General features: G+C 51.0%; 1 protein-coding gene across 1 annotated transcript in view; it reads left to right on the forward strand.

The window, feature by feature from the left end:
* The first annotated feature begins 5606 nt into the window (after positions 1-5606).
* LOC138301830 (uncharacterized protein DDB_G0283357-like) overlaps positions 5607-18997 on the forward strand; it is a 33293-nt gene continuing 19902 nt past the window's right edge. Inside the window, exons 1-2 of the mRNA XM_069242328.1 lie at positions 5607-5792; positions 15090-15147. Coding sequence (XP_069098429.1) covers positions 5607-5792; positions 15090-15147 — 244 coding nt within the window. The remainder of the gene's footprint in view (positions 5793-15089; positions 15148-18997) is intronic.

An 18997-nucleotide genomic window follows, 5' to 3' on the forward strand; every position in this document is an offset into this window, starting at 1 on the left:
ACTCTGCCTGCTCTCTCCAGTCCGGCACTGCGTTGCCGAGTTGGACAGAGCCTACTGCGCACGTATGTTTGGCCGGCCCGAGACGTCCTGCCAAACATACTTGCACACTGAGAAGGAGTACTGTGCACTCCCTCGCTGTCACGCCAGTGACCTGCCCCTTTTGCACTAAAAACATAATAAACAGAGCCTATTCTGGTTTTACAGTAAATTTTGCAGCTGCTGGCGGGGGGGGGGAGGCGACGCTCCCCCTCCATAGCGGAGGAGCTGCCCCTGGTGTACGTTGGCTGCGCTCTGCGTAGGAAAGAGTATTGATGCTGTGTGATCTGATGATGTCGGCCAATGGGGTCTTGTAGATGTAAAAAGGGTCGTGCTGAGGGATGATCCTTGGGGGACTCCACAGGCGAGGTTCTGGGCTCCCGGCGTGTCGGTGGCACGCTGACTTTTTGTGTTCTCCCTGTGAGGAAGGAGCAGTCAAAATGCAACGGGCTCAGGACCAGTACTTTTTTAATTGTATATGAATATTCCAGGAACATTTGCATTTTTTAATCGCAAATAATTATTCTTGGGGTCACTTCACAAAAGCATTTAAGAGCATGTAAAAGTGTGCTACAGGATCGCAACATTACTTACTCCAGAATGTCTCGTGAATTGGCTCCAATAGCTTTCATCAAAACACAGACATGGGAAGGCGCAGGGTTAGTGTTTCAGATCCGAGGTCTCCCTCGCCTGACTTATCAAGCAGTAAGTTTCTCACTTGGTGCATTTTATCCCACGTCTATCATTTGCTTTCTCCAGCAATGGCATAACAGCGGCCCCCGCAGCCCCTGCTGGGCGGGGCCCTATCAGTGCAGAACCCTGGACGACAGCACCTGAGTGAGTCCCGAGGGGGTGGGCTCCATGTTCTTTGCAGGGGGCCTCCAGTTTCGTTATGTCACTGTTCTCCAGCATTCTCAACAGATACCCTGCTAACAATCTAAGGAAACTGTATTGTTCAAAAATCCACATAATTCCTATTTTAAATAGTTGAAGTGATTGACGTTAACTGATATATTTTCTATCGCCCTAGATCTGAAAGTGAGGGACAAAACGGGTAATTCTCTCGAGCATAAACTTGTAATTACCTCAAAAAGACTCGCAATAATGCATAATTATGTGAAAAGCATAATCCAGAATTTAGCTGTCTTCTCTGATAAATGTTCTGTAATAAGGGGCACTGTTACCCCCTAACTCAAGAGTTACCATTTCATCGGCATTAGCAGGATGAATAGCTGATTTGGCCCTGCTGAGATTTGAACCAGCGAAGTGCAGAGGGAACCCATGTGTGTCAGACTTTCGCTAATGCAGAGCACGGGTGCGGGGCCAAGACACCGTGCACGAGGGCCCTGGCACAGGAAGCTAAACACAGGAGAGGGAGGGGCGTGTCTGGATGTGGCAGGAGGGTGGAGGAGGGACGCATCACTCTAGCAGCGTTCATAACCACTGAGTCACTATTGGTGAGTGCAGCTCCAGGAGCTGAGGTTACGTAAACACCCAAGGGTGCAGTGCAGGGGCACAGCAGATGGTGATGGGTGCACAAGCACAGCAGAAGGTGATGGGTGCAGTGCAAGGGCACAGGAGAAGGTGATGGGTGCACAAGGACAGCAGAAGGCGATGGGTGCACAAGGACAGCAGAAGGTGATGGGTGCAGTGCAAGGGCACAGGAGAAGGTGATGGGTGCACAAGCACAGCAGAAGCTGATGGATGCAGTGCAAGGGCACAGGAGAAGGTGATGGGTGCACTAGGACAGCAGAAGGTGATGGGTGCACAAGGACAGCAGAAGGTGATGGGTGCACAAGGACAGGGGAAGGTGATGGGTGCAGTGCAAGGGCACAGGAGAAGGTGATTGGTGCACAAGGACAGCAGAATGTGATGGGTGCACAAGGACAGGAGAAGGTGATGGGTGCACAAGGACAGGAGAAGGTGATGGGTGCACAAGGACAGGAGAAGGTGATGGTGCACAAGGACTGCAGAAGGTGATGGTGCATAAGGACAGGAGAAGGTGATGGGTGCAGTGCAAGGGCACAGGAGAAGGTGATGGGTGCACAAGGACAGCAGAAGGTGATGGGTGCACAAGGACAGGAGAAGGTGATGGTTGCACAAGGACAGCAGAAGGTGATGGGTGCACAAGGACAGGAGAAGGTGATGGGTGCAGTGCAAGGACAAGGAGAAGGTGATGGGTACACAAGGACAAGAGTAGGTGATGGGTGCACAAGGACAGGAAAAGGTGATGGATGCAGTGCAAGGGCACAGGGGAAGGCAATGGGTGCACAAGGACAGGGGAAGGCGATGAGTGCAGTGCAAGGGCACAGGAGAAGGTGATGGGTGCATTGCAAGGGCACAGGAGAAGGTGATGGCTGCACAAGGACAGGAGAAGGTGATGGGTGCACAGTGACAGGAGAAGGTCATTGGTGCAGTGCAAGGGCACAGGAGAAGGTAATGGGTGCACAAGGACAGGAGAAGGTGATGGGTGCACAAGGACAGCAAGGACAGCAGAAGGTGATGGGTGCACAAGGACAGAAGAAGGTGTTGGTGCACAAGGACAGGAGAAGTTGATGGTGCAAAAGGACAGTAGAAGGTGATGGGTGGACAAGGACAGTGGAAGGTGATGGTGCACAAGGACAGGAGAAGGTGATGGGTGCACAAGAACAGCAGAAGGTGATGGTGCACAAGGACAGGAGAAGGTGATGGGTGCACAAGGACAGGAGAAGGCGATGGGTGTACAAGGACAGTGGAAGGTGATGGGTGCACAAGGACAGGAGAAGGTTAACGGTGCACAAGGACAGCAGAAGGTGATGGGTGCAGAAGCACAGGAGAAGGTGATGGGTGCACAAGGACAGGAGAAGGTGAAGGGTGCACAAGGACAGCAGAAGGTGTTGGGTACAGTGCAAGGGCACATGAGAAGGTGATGGGTGCACAAGGACAGGAGAAGGTGATGGGTGCAGTGCAAGGGCACAGGAGAAGGTAATGAGTGCACAAGGACAGGAGAACGTGATGGGTGCAGTGCAAGGGCACAGGAGCAGGTGATGGTGCACAAGGACAGGAGAATGTGATGGGTGCACAAGGACAGCAGAAGGTGATGGGTGCACAATGACAGCAGAAGGTGATGGGTGCAGTGCAAAGGCACAGGAGAAGGTAATATGTGCACTGCAAGGGCACAGGAGAAGGTGATGGGTGCACAAGGACAGGAAAAGGTGATGGGTGCACAAGGACAGCAGAAGGTGATGGGTGCAGTGCCAGGGCACAGGAGAAAGTGATGGGTGTGGTGCAAGGGCACAGGAGAAGCTGATGAGTGCACAATGACAGGAGGAGGTGAACAGTGCACAAGGACAGCAGAAGGTGAGGGATGCACAAGGACAGGAGAAGGTGATGGGTGCACAAGGACAGGAGAAGGTGAACGGTGCACAAGGACAGGGGAAGGTGATGGGTGCACAAGGACAGGAGAAGGTGATAGGTGCAAGGGCAGAGGAGAAGGTAATGGGTGCACAAGGACAGGAGAAGGTGATGGGTGCAGTGCAAAGGCACAGGAGAAGGTAATGGTTCACAAGGACAGGAGAAGGTGATGGGTGCACAAGGACAGCAGAGGGTGATGGTTGCACAAGGACAACAGAAGGTGATGGGTGCAGTGCAAGGGCACAGGAGAAAGTGATGAGTGCACAAGGACAGAGGAAGGTGATGGGTGCACAAGGACAGGAGAAGGTGAACGGTGCACAAGGACAGCAGAAGGTGATGGGTGCAGTGCAAGGGCACAGGAGTAGGTGATGGGTGCACAAGGACAGGAGAAGGTGATGGGTGCACAAGGACAGTAGAAGGTGATGAGTGCACTGCAAGGGCACAGGAGCAGGTGATGGGTGCACAAGGACAGGAGAAGGTGATGGGTGCAGTGCAAGGGCACAGGAGAAGGTAATGGGTGCACAAGGACAGGAGAAGGTGATGGGTGCCCATGCAAGGGCACAGGAGAAGGTAATGGGTGCACAAGGACAGGAGAAGATGATGGGTGCAGTGCAAGGGCACAGGAGAAGGTGATGGTGCACAAGGAGAGGAGAAGGTGATGGGTGCACAAGGACAGCAGAAGGTGATGGGTGTAGTGCAAGGGCACAGGAGGAAGTGATGGGTGCAGTGCAAGAGCACAGGAGAAGGTAATGGATGCACAAGGACAGGAGAAGGTGATGGGTGCAGTGCAAGGGCACAGGAGAAGGTGATGGGTGCACAATGACAGGAGAAGGTGAACGGTGCACAAGGACAGCAGAAGGTAAGGGATGCACAAGGACAGGAGAAGGTGATGAGTGCACAAGGACAGGAGGAAGGGATGGTGCACAAGGACAGCAGAAGGTGATGGGTGCACAAGGATAGCAGAAGGTGATGAGTGCACAAGGACAGGAGAAGGTGATGGGTGCACAAGGACAGGAGAAGGTGATGATGCACAAGGACAGGAGAAGGTGATGGGTGCACAAGGACAGGAGAAGGTGAACAGTGCACGAGGACAGGAGAAGGTGGTGGGTGCACAAGAACAGTAGATGGTGATGGGTGCACAAGGACAGGAGAAGGTGAACGGTGCACAAGGACAGCAGAAGGTGATGGGTGCACAAAGACAGGAGAAGGTGATGGGTTCACAAGGACAGGAGAAGGTGATGGTGCACAAGGACAGGAGAAGGTGATGGGTGCACAAGGACAGCAGAAGGTGATGGTGCACAAGGACAGGAGAATGTGATGGGTGCACAAGGACAGGGGAAGGTGATGGGTGCACAAGGACAGGAGAAGGTGAGCAGTGCACAAGGACAGCAGAAGGTGATGGGTGCACAAGGACAGGAGAAGGTGATGGGTGCAAAAGGACAGCAGAAGGTGATGGTGCACAAGGACAGGAGAAGGTGATGGGTGCAGAAGGACAGCGGAAGGTGATGGGTGCACAAGGACAGGAGAAGGTGAACAGTGCACAAGGACAGCAGAAGGTGATGGGTGCACAAGGACAGGAGAAGGTGAACGGCACACAAGGACAGCAGAAGGGGATGGGTACACAAGAACAGGAGAATGTGAATAGCGCACAAGGACAGGAGAAGGTGATGGGTGCACAAGGACAGCAGAAGGTGATGGGTGCACAAGGACAGCAGAAGGTGATGGGTGCACAATGACAGCAGAAGTTAATGGGTGCACAATGATAACAGAAGGTGATGGGTGCACAAGGACAGGAGAAGGTGATGGGTGCACAAGGACAGGAGAAGGTGATGGGTGCACAAGGACAGCAGAAGTTGATCGGAGTACAAGGACAGCAGAAGTTGATGGGTGCACAAGGATAGCAGAAGATGATGGGTGCACAAGGACAGGAGAAGGTGATGAGTGCACAAGGACAGGAGGAAGTGATGGTGCACAAGGACAGCAGAAGGTGATGGGTGCACAAGGATAGCAGAAGGTGATGAGTGCACAAGGACAGGAGAAGATGATGGGTGCACAAGGACAGGAGAAGGTGATGGTGCACAAGGACAGGAGAATGTGATGGGTGCACAAGGGCAGCAGAAGGTGATGGTGCACAAGGACAGCAGAAGGTGATGGGTGCACAAGGACAGTAGAAGGTGATGGGTGCACAAGGGCAGGAGAAGGTGAATGGTGCACAAGGACAGCAGAAGTTGATGGGTGCACAAGGACAGGAGAAGTTGATTGGTGCACAAGGGCAGCAGAAGGTGATGGGTGTACAAGGACAGGAGAAGGTGATGGGTACACAAGGACAGCAGACGGTGGGGGATGCACAAGGACAGGAGAAGGTGAGGGGTGCACAAGGCTCAGGCCTCCCCACCAAACACCTTCCCACTGCTAGGCTGTGTCTCGTCTGGTGCAACCCTGCAGGGCTCCTCCCTTGTGAGTCGTCGTGTTCTGGAGCTGTGCACCATCTTTGTGTTCTAGATGCTTAAGTTCAGAAACATGCAAAAAAGTAGCAATTTCTAACAGGAGGCCCCAGACCTTCACTGTGGTCACTGGGTACAACTTTAAAGTTTCCATCGCCTCGACTGATGTTTTATATATTGTTTTTTTATTGTTCTTTGTGTACAAAAATGAACTAAATAAGTATGTAATTAAATTACACTTCCAATGATTGATTTAGAGGTTCATTGTATGGGAATTGCTTTATAGATGTGTCCCTACTATTGAACCAATTTTTGTTTACAGCTGTCCCTACTGGGCCCTTCTGCCAGACCTCCTTACCCCTTGTAGCTGGCTATGGATGCCCACCCGTCACCACTGGGCCCCCTCTGCTAGTGCCCTTGCCCCCTGTAGCTGGTTATTGCTGCCCACCCGCCCCCTCTGGGCCCCTCTGCCATCCCTCCTTACCCCCTGTAGCTGTTTATGGCTGCCCACCCGCCCCCTCTGGGCCCCTCTACCATCCCTCCTTACCCCCTCTTGCTGGCTATGGCTGCCCACCCGCCCCTCTGGGGCCCTCTACCATCCCTCCCTACCCTCTGTAGCTGGGTATGGCTGCCCACCCGCCCCCTCTGGGCCCCTCTACCATCCCTCCTTACCCCCTGTAGCTGGGTATGGCTGCCCACCCGCCCCCTCTGGGCCCCTCTACCATCCCTCCTTACCCCCTCTAGCTGGGTATGGCTGCCCACCCGACCCCTCTGGGCCCCTCTACCATCCCTCCTTACCCCATCTAGCTGGGTATGGCTGCCCACCCGCCCCCTCTGGGCCCCTCAACCATCCCTCCTTACCCCCTGTAGCTGGGTATGGCTGCCCACCAACCCCCTCTGGGCCCCTTTACCATCCCTCCTTACCCCCTCTAGCTGGGTATGGCTGACCACCCGACCCCTCGGGGCCCCTCTACCATCCCTCCTTATCCCCTCTAGCTGGGTATGGCTGCCCACCCGCCCCCTCTGGGCCCCTCTGCCATCCCTCCTTACCCCCTTTAGCTGGCTATTGCTGCCCACCTTCCCCTCTGGGCCCCTCTACCATCCCTCTTTATCCTCTGTAGCTGGTTATTGCTGCCCACCCACATCCTCTGGGCCCCTCTACATCCCTCCTTAACCCCTGTAGCTGGGTATGGATGCCCACCCGCACCCTCTGGGCCCCTCTACCATCCCTCCTTGCCCCCTGTAGCTGGCTATGGAAGCCCACCCGCCACCTCTGGTCCCTCTACCATCCCTCTTTACCCTCTGTAGCTGGTTATTGCTGCCCACCCGCCCCCTCTGGGCCCCTCTACCATCCCTCCTTACCCCCTGTAGCTGTTTATTGCTGCCCACCCGCCCGCTATGGGCCCCTCCGCCATCCCTCCTTACCCTCTGTAGCTGGGCCATCTGCCCCCTCTGGGCCCCTCTACCATCCCTCCTTACCCCCTATAGCTGGCTATGGCTGCCCACCCGTCAGGGGCGTAGGAGACAATACATTTCTGGGGGGGACAGGAACAGCCTTGGGGACTTTCAATCAACCCTATACAAATCGCTTGTTGTTTACGAACTGTAGGCTCCGATAAATATACACAATCATATATATTAGAAGTGAAATAGGGAGAAAGGAAGGCATGTTTTCACAGTCTGAAAGTATCTTTTATTGTTATTTACATTCACAAAGTAATTAGCTAAAATGTGAAAATAACATTTTGATTAACCTTGCATCTTCATGCACCAAGCAAATAAAGGCAGGAGGGTAAAAAGGAAGAACACACCCTTTGCGCCCCACACCCACCATGCCCCTCATCTCATGCCAATTGGAACCGCACTGGAGATATGAAAAGCGATTAGGTACAAGAGTTGTAAACTGTGCTTGGAAACCATAGTTCTAATAACACTTCTACTCCTGTGCGTGATCTTGGGCAGCTCAGCTCCACATCAGTCATAACTAGAAGCATTTCAACTGAAGACGCTCTTGGAGTTACAGGCTATATAAAGATGGATTCTTTAATCTCTGTATAAACTGCAGTCACTAATTTCTTTAGAATCAGCTGTTTGTGATGCACCAAGTCGCTGATTAAAAAGAAAAGACATCAGAAAATGACTATGATAGTTTTATTACAGTCAAGTTCTGACATTACAATGCGTTCTGCCAGAGCTAGCAGCCAAGGTGAAAGGCAGATCAGGTCACAGAGCATAATTAATGCAGCTGTTTAAAGCAAACAAATGGAATGCTGCTTTTCTTTCTTCTGCTCTAATTTAACAGCTTGGAATGACAGAAGCTATGCACAAAGGTTTTAAGTGGTTTGGTGGAAAGTTGGTGGTGTGATCATGTATTATATGGGGTAAAATACCCCCTGCTTACATAAGGATATTGCAAGTCACCTTGAAGTTCATACCTTATAAACAAGCATTGGCAAAGCCAATAGGTCTCGCCTATGCAAGTTCTATTGCCTTTGCCAATGTGTTTTTGCCATGCTGTACACTAGTACGACTACTATTCAGCATGGCTCAAAGTTAATGGCATAAAGGAGAATGATGTGTCATCGACTGGTGTGGCGTTGTCATGGAGTAAGTAGAGTGTCCTAGAATGGAGCAGTAAACTAACTTTAAAGGAACAGGAGTCCCTTGAATAAAATGCAACACCACTCCCATAAAAAATTATATTAAAGTAGTATGCAAATGGAATGTGTCATGCATTTATTCAATCAAAATATAAACGACCAAATGTAGTGGGAAAACATCAGCAGAGGAAATCGAGAAAGACTGGTATTCGGGCATTACACAAGTTATCTGTAAATGTCACCAATTACAAGAAAAATTTAAAAAGTAACCTATATAGTACAGTGGTTCGGAGGAGGCTGGCTTGGTTTGTAGTGGGTACCTATGGTACTTACACCTTATACCAGGTCCAATTATCCCTTATTAGTAAAATGTAGACAGTGTCTAGAAGCCAGGCTCTCTAGGGGTAGCTGTAGCTGAGCAACCAAGGCTTATCTAGGAGACATGCAAAGCTCATGCAATACCACTGTAGTCACATAATACTCACACACATGAAAGAAAATACTTAGGTGGTCATTCCGACCTAGGCGGGCGGCGGTTGCCGCCCGCCCGTCGGAAGCCGCCTGAATACCGCCCCGCGGTCAATAGACCGCGAGGGGTATTCTGACTTTCCCGCTGGGCCGGCGGGCGATCTGATTCAGATCGCCCGCCGGCCCAGCGGGAAAGCGCCTTCCACAAGGAAGCCGGCTCGGAATCGAGCCGGCGGAGTAGAAGGCGTGCGACGGGTGCAGCAGCACCCGTCGCGCTTTTCAGTGTCTGCATCGCAGACACTGAAAAGCCTAGTTGGGCCCTGTTAGGGGGCCCCAAGACGCCCGTTCCCGCCGGCCAGGTTCTGGCGGTAAGAACCGCCAGAGCCAGGCCGGCGGGAAGGGGGTCGGAATCCCCATGGCGGCGCAGCATGCTGCGCCGCCATGGAGGATTCCCCAGGGCAGCGGGAAACTGGCGGGAGACCGCCAGTTTTCCCTGTCTGACCGCGGCGTTAGCGCCGCGGTCAGAATACCCTTAGGGGCACCGCCGGCCTGTCGGCGGTGCTCCCGCGCCCGTTGGCCCTGGCGGATTGTATCCGCCAGGGTCAGAATGAGGGCCTTAGTGTTACAAAAATAAAGGTACTTTATTTTAGTGACACAAATGTCAAAAATACCACAGGGACTATACTCCCTTGGGAGATAAGTAATACACCAATTATATACACTAGTATGCAGTAATAGCAATAAAAACAGTTAGAAAACAGTGCAATTAGTGAAAATCACAATGGTTAGAAATGGGCCTAGGTGAAACACAAACCATATACTAACACCGTGGAATGTTAATGTCGGTTTCCCACCTAGGCAAGTGTGGTGTGTAGAGGGGTGCTGGGAGTATTAGAAAACACCAAAGGTAAGTAATAGAACCCACCTAAGACCCCAGGAAAGCAGGAGTAAATCACAGTAACTTTCCTATAACACACAAGAACACAAGAAAGAAGATAATGCAAGAACCAGAAGAGACTTCAAGACACAAAGGGTAGATTCCTGGACCTAAAGACCTGTGGAAGAATGGGACTAAGTCCAAGAAGCACAGAAGAGTCAGGGAGGACAGGAGCCCCTGCTAACCCGAATCAAGGTGCAAAAGAAGAACCACTGGTGAAGAACAACAGTCAGTACTGCACGCAAGAAGATGGATGCGGGTTCCTGGTTGGTTCAGATGATATCCCACACAGGATGGATGACTGCAGTCTGGTTTGCCTCGCTGGATTCCGCCAACAAGCCTTGGCACACGCAAAGCTCACGGTTAGCGGAAAATGGCACTGCCAGGACCAGGAGGGACCTGGTGGACTCTACCCAGGAGGGGGACTCAGAGGGGGCTCTCAGCAACTCAGAGAGCCCACAGAAGACCAGGCAGTGTGCATAGGAGTCCCCCAGCACGGGGACAAAGGAGTTGCAAAAGGAGGCCCACGCAGCACAAAATCAAAGGATCCCATGTTGCCAAAGAACCACTCAGGAAGCTGTTCATCGCAGCAAAGAGTGCTGGGGGCCGGAGCTACATTGTGCACAAAGAATTTCGTAGAAAGATGCCAACAAGCCTTGGCAACTGAAAAACACGTGGTGCACAGGGGTACTGTCTTGCGTGGGAAGGCAAGCTCTTACCTCTACCAAAATTGGACAGTAGGACGTCAGGACCATCGGGACCACTTCAGTCCACCACCCGTGATGCAGAATCCATGCAACTCATCAGGAGAGGGGACCCACGCAGATGGTTGTTGTTGCAGAGAGGTGCCGGCTGAAGCAGGGGAGTGACTCCTTCACTCCAAGGGAGATTCCTTCATTCTTTTAGTGCAGGCTGAAGACCGGCTGTCCTCTGAGGATGCACAACCGGGAAACAGCTGCATTTGCTGGCCAGAGCTGAAGATACAATGTTGCAGAAGTCGTCTTTGCTTCTTTGTTGCAGTTTGTGGAGTTCCTGGAGGGTCCAGGTGCATTTCTTCAGTGAGAAGGTGAAGTAAAGGATGCAGAGGATTCCTGCTGGAGTCTTGCAATCCGAATCTGAAGAACCTCCCAAAGGAGAGACCCTAAATAGCCCTGAAAGGGGGATTGGTCAGCTAAACAGGTAACCTATCAGGGGACGGCTCTGACGCCACCTGCTGGCACTGGCCACTCAGATGCTTCCAGAGTTCGCTGCAAACTTGTAATCCAAGATGGCCAAATCCAGGGACCCTCTGGAGGAGCTCTGAGCACCACACCTGGGGTGGTAATGGACAGGGGAGTGGTCACTCCCCTTCCCTTTGTCCAGTTTCGTGCCAGAGCAGGGACTGGGGGTACCTGAACCGGTGTAGACTGGATTATGCAAGGAGGGCTCCAAATGTGCCATTCAAAGCGTTTCCAGTGGCCGGGGGAAGGAAGCTACCTCTCCCTAGCCTGTAACACCTATTTGCAAAGGAAGAGGGTGTAACACTTCTCTCCCAAAGGAAATCCTTTGTTCTGCCTTCCTGGGCTTGAGCTTTTCAAGCAACAGGAGGGCAGAAACCTGTCTGAGAGGTGGCAGCAGCTGGGGCTACCTGGAAAACCTCAGAAGGCTGGAATGGCAATACTGGGGTCCTCTAAGGAGCCCCCAGAGTGCATGAAATCATACAGCCAATGCTTGCAAAAGCCTTGGGGTATGATTCCAACATGTTTGATACCAAACATACCTATGTTCGGAGTTACCATTATGTAGTTGGACAGTGACCTATTTCCAGTACACGTGTAAAATGGCATCCCCGCACTCACGAAGTCTGGGGAAGTCTGGGGAAATGGTCCTGGAGGTCGTGGGGGCACCTCTGCTAGTGCAGGGGTGCCCTCACACACAGGTACTCTGCACCCTGCCCTCAGGGCTGGAGGGCCTGCTATAGGGGTGACTTATAAGTGACCCGGTGCAGTGTAAATGGCAGTGAAAGGGTGCATGCACCTTTTCACGCAGGCTGCAATTGCAGTCCTGCAGAAGCCTTTTGCATGGGCTCCCTATGGGTGGCAAAAGAAATGCTGCAGCCCATAGGGATCCTCTGGAACCCCAATGCCCTGGGTACCTAAGTACCATATACTAGGGACTTATAAGGGGGCACCAGTATGCCAATTGTGGGTGAAATACTGGGTTACCAGTATGCAACAACCATAATTTAAGGGAGAGAGCGTAACTACTGGGGTCCTGATTAGCAGGATCCCAGTAGACACACTCAAACACACTGGCAAACAGGCCAAAAGTGTGGGTAACCAAGCTACAAAGAGGCTACTTTCCTACAAGGTTAGCATCCACAATAATGATTTACAAGCTTTTATACCCCGACTTTTACATGAATGACTCAAATAGTGAATCAAGAAGTCATTGGCTCATAGTGCCTATGCTTATGACAATTTATGTATAATATCACAAATTCAAGTCAAGGTACTTTGGCCATCGATATTTCGATCCCCTAGGATCAGGATCATCCTAAGCCTTCCTTAAGCTTGAGTTAAAAGGGTTACAGAGTGCTTGTAACCAAAACGGCGAAGATAAATCTGACTAACGTCTCATATGAGTGAGAAGGCAATCAACAGAGATCTGAATCTCTAATCAAGCGCCAATGCCATAAAGTAGTAGTAGAGTGGAGTAGTTTCACAGTGTAATAGAGTGTCATAGAGTGAAGTGGCAGAGTGTCATAGAGTGGAAAGGCATAAAGAAGAGTGAAATGGCATAGAGTGAAGTAAAGTAACGTGAAGTGGCATAGAGAAAGTTGGGTAGAGTGTTGTTGAGCATAGTACATTGTTGTATAGTAGAGTGGCATACATGGTTGTGCAGTGGCATAGAGTATCATAGATTGAAGTGGCATAGAGTGGCGTGGAGTGGTATAGAGTGGAGTAAAGTGGAATGAAGTGGCCTATAGGGAGTTGTGTAGGGAGTTACAGAGTGGAGAAAGTGTTAGAATTTAATGGAATAGAGTTTCAGCGTCTAGTATCAGAGTGTAATGTCAGAGTGAAGTGTCAGAGTAGAGTTTCGTTGTCTAGAGTGAAGTGGCATAAAGCACAGTGGTGCAAAGTAGATTGGTGTAGAGTGTAGTGGTATAGAGTGCATTGGTTTTGAGTAAAGTGGTGTAGAGTGCATTGGTGAAGACTGCACTGGTTTAGCGTACAGTGCATTAGTGTGTAGAGTGGTGAAGAGTAGAGGGGAGCAGAGTGGAGTGGCACATCATAGATTGCAGTGGTGTGGAGTGCAGTCGGGCAAAGTGTTGTGTCATAGAATGATGCAGTGCATGGTAGAGTAGTGTGGCACATCATAGATTGCAGTGGTTCAGAGTGCTGTGTCATAGAGTGATGCGTTGCATGGTAGAGTGGAATGGTGCAAGGTAGAGTAGACTGGTGTAGAGTATAGTGGTGGAGTGCAGTGATGCAGAGTAGAGTGGCATACAGTGTAGTGGCACATAGTACATTGGTGTAGAGTGCAGTTGAGTGGCATATAGTTGAGCGGTGCAGAGTAGAGAGGAGTATAGTTCAGTGGCAGAGTGCAGTGTTGCAGAGTAGAGTTTCATAAAGGGCAGTGGGGTAGAGCAGAGTGGCACAGAATGCATTGGCATAGAGTGCAGTGATGTAGAGTGATGCAGAGTAAAGGAGTGGCATAGAGTACAGTGGTGTAGAGTAGAAAAGAGTTGCATAGAGTGCTGTGGCATAGATTAGACTGCTGCAGAGTACAGTATAGTGGTGAAGAGTAGATTGTTGCAGAGAGGAGCATAGTGATGTAGAGTGCAGTAGCATATAGCGGTGCAGAGCAGATTGGAGTGGCACAGGGTACATTGGAGTGGTGCAGGGTAGATTGGACTGGCATAGCATAGAGTGGAGTTGCGTAGATTGCAGTGGCATAGAGGAGATGATTTCAAAGCAGAATAAAGTGCCCTACAGTGGAGTGGTGTAGAGTAGATTAGAGTGCAGTGGTGCAGAAAAGAGTGCAGTGGGACAGAGTACAGTGTCATTGAGTGCAGTGGTGCAGAGTACAATAGAGTGGCATAGAGTGCCGTGGCATTGAGTGGATTGCTGCAGAGTACAGTATAGTGGTGAAGAGTAGATTGTTGCAGAGAGGAGCATAGTGATGTAGAGTGCAGTAGCATATAGCGGTGCAGAGCAGATTGGAGTGGCACAGGGTACATTGAAGTGGTGCAGGGTAGATTGGACTGGCATAGCATAGAGTGGAGTTGCGTAGATTGCAGTGGCATAGAGGAGATGATTTCAAAGCAGAATAAAGTGCCCTACATTGGAGTGGTGTAGAGTAGATTAGAGTGCAGTTGTGCAAAAAAAGAAGAGTGCAGTGGGACAGAGTACAGTGGCCTTGAGTGCAGTGGTGCAGAGTAGAGTGGCATGGAGTTCAGTGGCAGAGTGCAATGCTGCAGATTAGAGAGTCGCAGAGTACAGTGGTGTATTGCAGAGTGGCATAGAGTGCAGTGGCATAGAGTGCTGTGGTGCAGAGTACAGTGGCATTGAAAGCAGTGGAATAGAGTGCTGTGGTGCAGAGTAGATTGGCATAGAGTGCAGTGGTATAGAGTGCATTGGTTTTGAGTAAAGTGGTGAAGAGTGCACTAGCAGAGTGCAGGGGTGTAGTGTACAATGGTTAGAGTAGAATAGCACAGATTACAGTAGCGTAGTGTAGAGTGGTGTAGAGTGGAGTGGTACAGCATAGATTGCAGTGGCGTAGAGTAGCACAGAGTGGAGAAAAGTGGTGTAGGGTGCAGTGGCATTGGGTAGATTGTTTCAGAGTAGAGTGAAGAAAAGATAGAGAAAAGATAATATACTTCAATATGCTTAAGTATGTAACGATAACAACAACATAAATAATAACGCTAGGCATAACGGCCCAAAATGAAATATGGCTTCTCCCTGTTAGCCACACTGTAATCAAGCCCTTCATTACCTAGATAAAAAAGCATTAAGCATAAATCTTAGAAAAATATACCCTTCTAATAGCTAAATTGTTGTGTGAAAAGGTAAAATCTGGGCTCAATCTCGACTTCACTGTTTCACCAACTGGTGTGATCTTAGGCAAATACAAATATTGTGTTTCACAGAATCTCCTTTCTAGCCTGCTGGCATCAGGGTGAGTGGGACTCTGTTTCCTCTTTAGATCTTCCTCATTGTCTTGCAGCTCCTCTTGAAGGCATCCTGCAGTGTCCTCTTCAAGGCTGCAGCAGGTGATGCAGACAGTAATCATCCAAAACTCTTTTCTCCTCCTCGTGCCCTTTGTTCTTATGAGCACCCTTAATGCCCACAGCTGTGAACAGGACAAACAAAAGGGCAGAGGGCACAGGGGGCCTCCTGACTCACCTTCATTCTGTTTCCATCAGATTGGAGGATGGTCGTACAGGGCTATTATAAGTAGCGCTTTTGTGCGCTAATGGCCCTCTGAACAATAGAAGTGAGAGGGGACATTTTTTTGTCCCCTTGTCCCCCCACCTTCCAAAATCTGGGGGGATACATCCCCCGCGTCCCCCACACTTCCTACGCCTATGCCACCCGCCCCCTCTGGGCCCCCTGCCTGGCTCGCGACGAGCCCTGTACACCTCAGTCTTGTTCCCGGGATATGGTTTGTCCTCCTCTCCTGCCCGCTGTGTGGGCAGGTTTTGAGGATGGGGGTGCTCCTCTGAACCCACTCAAGGCTCGTGCACCTGGGGTGGGTGTAGGGATGTGGCCCGCGCTTGGCACAGCTGCTAAAAGGCCCTGGTAATGATGTCCTGGAAGTCTGCCCTCGCACCCCATCTGCCTACGCCGAAGGTGCCCTCCAGGGCTGGCATCCGGCCCACGGTCCCCGCTGAAGGTGGGCAACCACAGGAGGCTGGAGCCTGGCTCGGGTTGAGTGTCTCTGGCTTCGGAGAGTGGGTCGGGGGGAGGGATGGGTTCAAACCCCTGCCCTTCCTCACCCTGTAGCACTTTCAATGAATGCTACTCGATGCAGCCCGAGGAATTCAAATATATTATTGAAGGAAATAACCTTTTCAAAAATATGCATGGAATTTGCGCGAGCCTCGGCACGTTTCCACGAGCCATGTGACGTACTAGCCGGATCCTTTGGTGTCTGGGCTCGTGCTGCGGCTCCTGGGGCCGGTAGCCAAACCTCTAGGTGGGGCGTGTACCGATGCCAGCGACAGCCATGCCAGGCTACGTCATGCCTGGAAATGCCAGCATAATTGCTGTGGCACGTTACTGGCACGGGTGCGACACAATCCCTGCATTTCTTTCTAGCTCTGCAGCAAATTATTTTAATGTTTTTTTTTTTTTTTTTAGTTTATTATATGTTTCCGGCTGGGAAAAAAATAATTTATCGTCCAGAAAAACAGGAACAAAAATCTGCACCGCAGAAAAACCAGGGTTCTTTATCATTACATGTGATTTTTAAAACTAGTGAATATTGGTGAAGGAAGCAAGGCAATACTCATGGAGTAGGGACGGACGGATCTTAAGAGAAGCCCTCAGCCTGAGGGTGGATCAATGCACATGAATAGGAGTTGCAGGCTCCTCACTGCCAGGGCACTGCAGTCTGCACAGTGCAGGTGAGACTGGAAGGTTGCAGTGACGTGTAAGCAATGCCTTTCCCCATTGCATAAACAGTCTGGGTGAAGACACACCTTTCCAAGAGCCCTCAGGGACTCTGGGCATCTTTATTCCCCTTTTTGGGTCCTGGAAATACGATGCAGAAACCTATTGTTACCTAGAGCAATGTGATAATGCAGCTTACTTGAATACATTCATGTTTAGTCTTGGAGGATCTTAATTGCTTTTCCAGCATTTTTTAAAAATAATGCACAAGGGGAAAGGGCAGAGGAGCCCTACTATGAATTTAGTTTCAAATGTTCAATAATGTTCAGATACAGTGTATGACATTGACAGAAAGACCAAGATCAGAGCTGATGCGCCCCCTACCGGGACCTAACAACACCATGGTTGCGCCGGATGTATAATGCAGCGCACCATGGCAGTAGTTAGATCAATAGCATCAAAACGTTTGGCGCCATTGTGGCACTTTGCTACACTAGCGTCAAAAATGTATATACTAGTGTGAAAAAGTGCAAGGAGGCCCTTCCATTTGGAACGGGTGCGACATTTCAATGCCTGCTCTGAGTAGGCGTTAAAAATGACAGAAGAATGGGGCAGTGAGATCTGTTCAATTCCACTGCACCATTTTTCTGGGCCTCCTAGCGCCAGAACGCCGCCATTGCATACACTATGCCTGGCAGAGGCATAATGCAGCACAAGGGGTTACAAAGTGACGCAATGCGTGCGTGGCACTACTTTCTAAATATGTTGCAGTGTTTTTGCCAACCTAACGCCACATTAGTGTGAAATGACGCTAATGTGGAACAAGGTGCTGCAAGGGGCTCTTAAATATGCCCCAAAGTCTACTTATATTGAAAGGAACTTCTACCCTGGCATTCGAGACTGAGACTCATCCAGTTCTTAGGTTAAAGCTACGGGGAAGGCCCATTGAGTTCTCAGCTCGGATTGTCTCCATATTTGAGGACATAGGCCCTCATTCTGACCTTGGCGGTCGGCGGAGAGGCGGCGGTCGGACCGCGAACAGACCGGCGGTATTAAAAATGGCATTCTGACTGCGGCGGTCACCGCCGCGACCGACCGCCACTTCCCCACTCCGACAGCCACGGCGGTCATGACCGACGGGCTGGAGTCTGCGCACTCCGGTCCGGCGGTCGACCCAAGACCGCCAACGGTATCATGACCCTGCTTACCGCCGCGGTTTCTGGCGGTCGGGAACCGCCATGCGAACCATGGCGGTAGGCACTATCGGGGCCAGGGAATTCCTTCCCTGGCACTGATAGGGGTCTCCCCCACCCCCCACTGCCCCCCCGAGTCCTCCCCCCACACCCTCCACCCCCCTGCCACCCACCAGAGGTGGTACGAACCCCCTCCCCACCCCCACCCCGACATGCACATACACGCACCCCGACATGCACACACCCCCAACATGCACATATACACACCCCCTACACACACACATACACAACGGGGACACATACCCGCACACATACATGCCGACATGCGCACCCGCCGAACTACACACATTGCCCATAGGCACAGCAGCACTCCCCGCCCGCATGCACGCACTCACACACCCCCTCTACACACTCACACGCACACCCCCATGCACGCACACATCACACAACACCCCCCCCACCCCCTCCCCTCACGGACGATCAACTTGCCTTGTGCGTTGGTCCTCCGGGATGTGACAGGAGCCATGGGGAGGTGACCGCCAACAGAAGACCGCCAACAGAAGACCGCCACACAGAAATGTGGGTCGTAATTCTGTGGGCGGTGTTCTGCTGGCGTGGCGGTGGAGGTTGACCAGTCTCCACTTTCCCGCCGACCGCCAGTGTGGCTGCTGGCGGTTTTCCGGCGGAACGCTCCCTGCGGTCAGAATGCGCACAGCGGCATACCGCCGCGGTCGGCGGTCTTCACCGCGGCGGTAACTCGGCGGTCTTGCGGAAAGACCGCCAAGGTCAGAATGAGGGCCATAGTTACTAAAATACGGATAGGAACAGGAGTAGCTAGCTCCTTCTTAAATGACAATTACATCAATTCTTCAGAAAAGGTATGTGGGTGTGAACCATCCATGAAACTCGTGTTGGCCCCTTTTGGTGCTAAGTTTAGCTTAGTTACCCTACAGAAAGGAGAGGTTGAGGATACTGATGAAAAGTTGGGGCTACTGATGAAAAAAGCTCTATAATTTCATCAACAGGTTACAACATTTCCCATTGTTTTACATTCTAACAAGAATCATTGCCACTATCTGGTTTATTAATACAAAAATGTAGTATTGGTATTGTGTCCATTAGGGTAGGATTTGGATTTGAATAAATCTTGAAAATATATTCTTAGCTTGCTAGTGTTCTTGAGTTTGTCAATTCATGATCGCTATGCACAAAAGACATTTGCTAGTTGGAAAAGTCCTTCTGCCTCAAAGAAGGGCTTTTGCCACTAATAATCACAAACAAAAAGTAGCAAGAACGGGCCTCTCCATCTATTTGCAAGACATAGTGG

This window comes from Pleurodeles waltl, chromosome 6 (assembly GCF_031143425.1).
Source record: "Pleurodeles waltl isolate 20211129_DDA chromosome 6, aPleWal1.hap1.20221129, whole genome shotgun sequence".
Lineage (NCBI taxonomy): Eukaryota > Metazoa > Chordata > Amphibia > Caudata > Salamandridae > Pleurodeles > Pleurodeles waltl.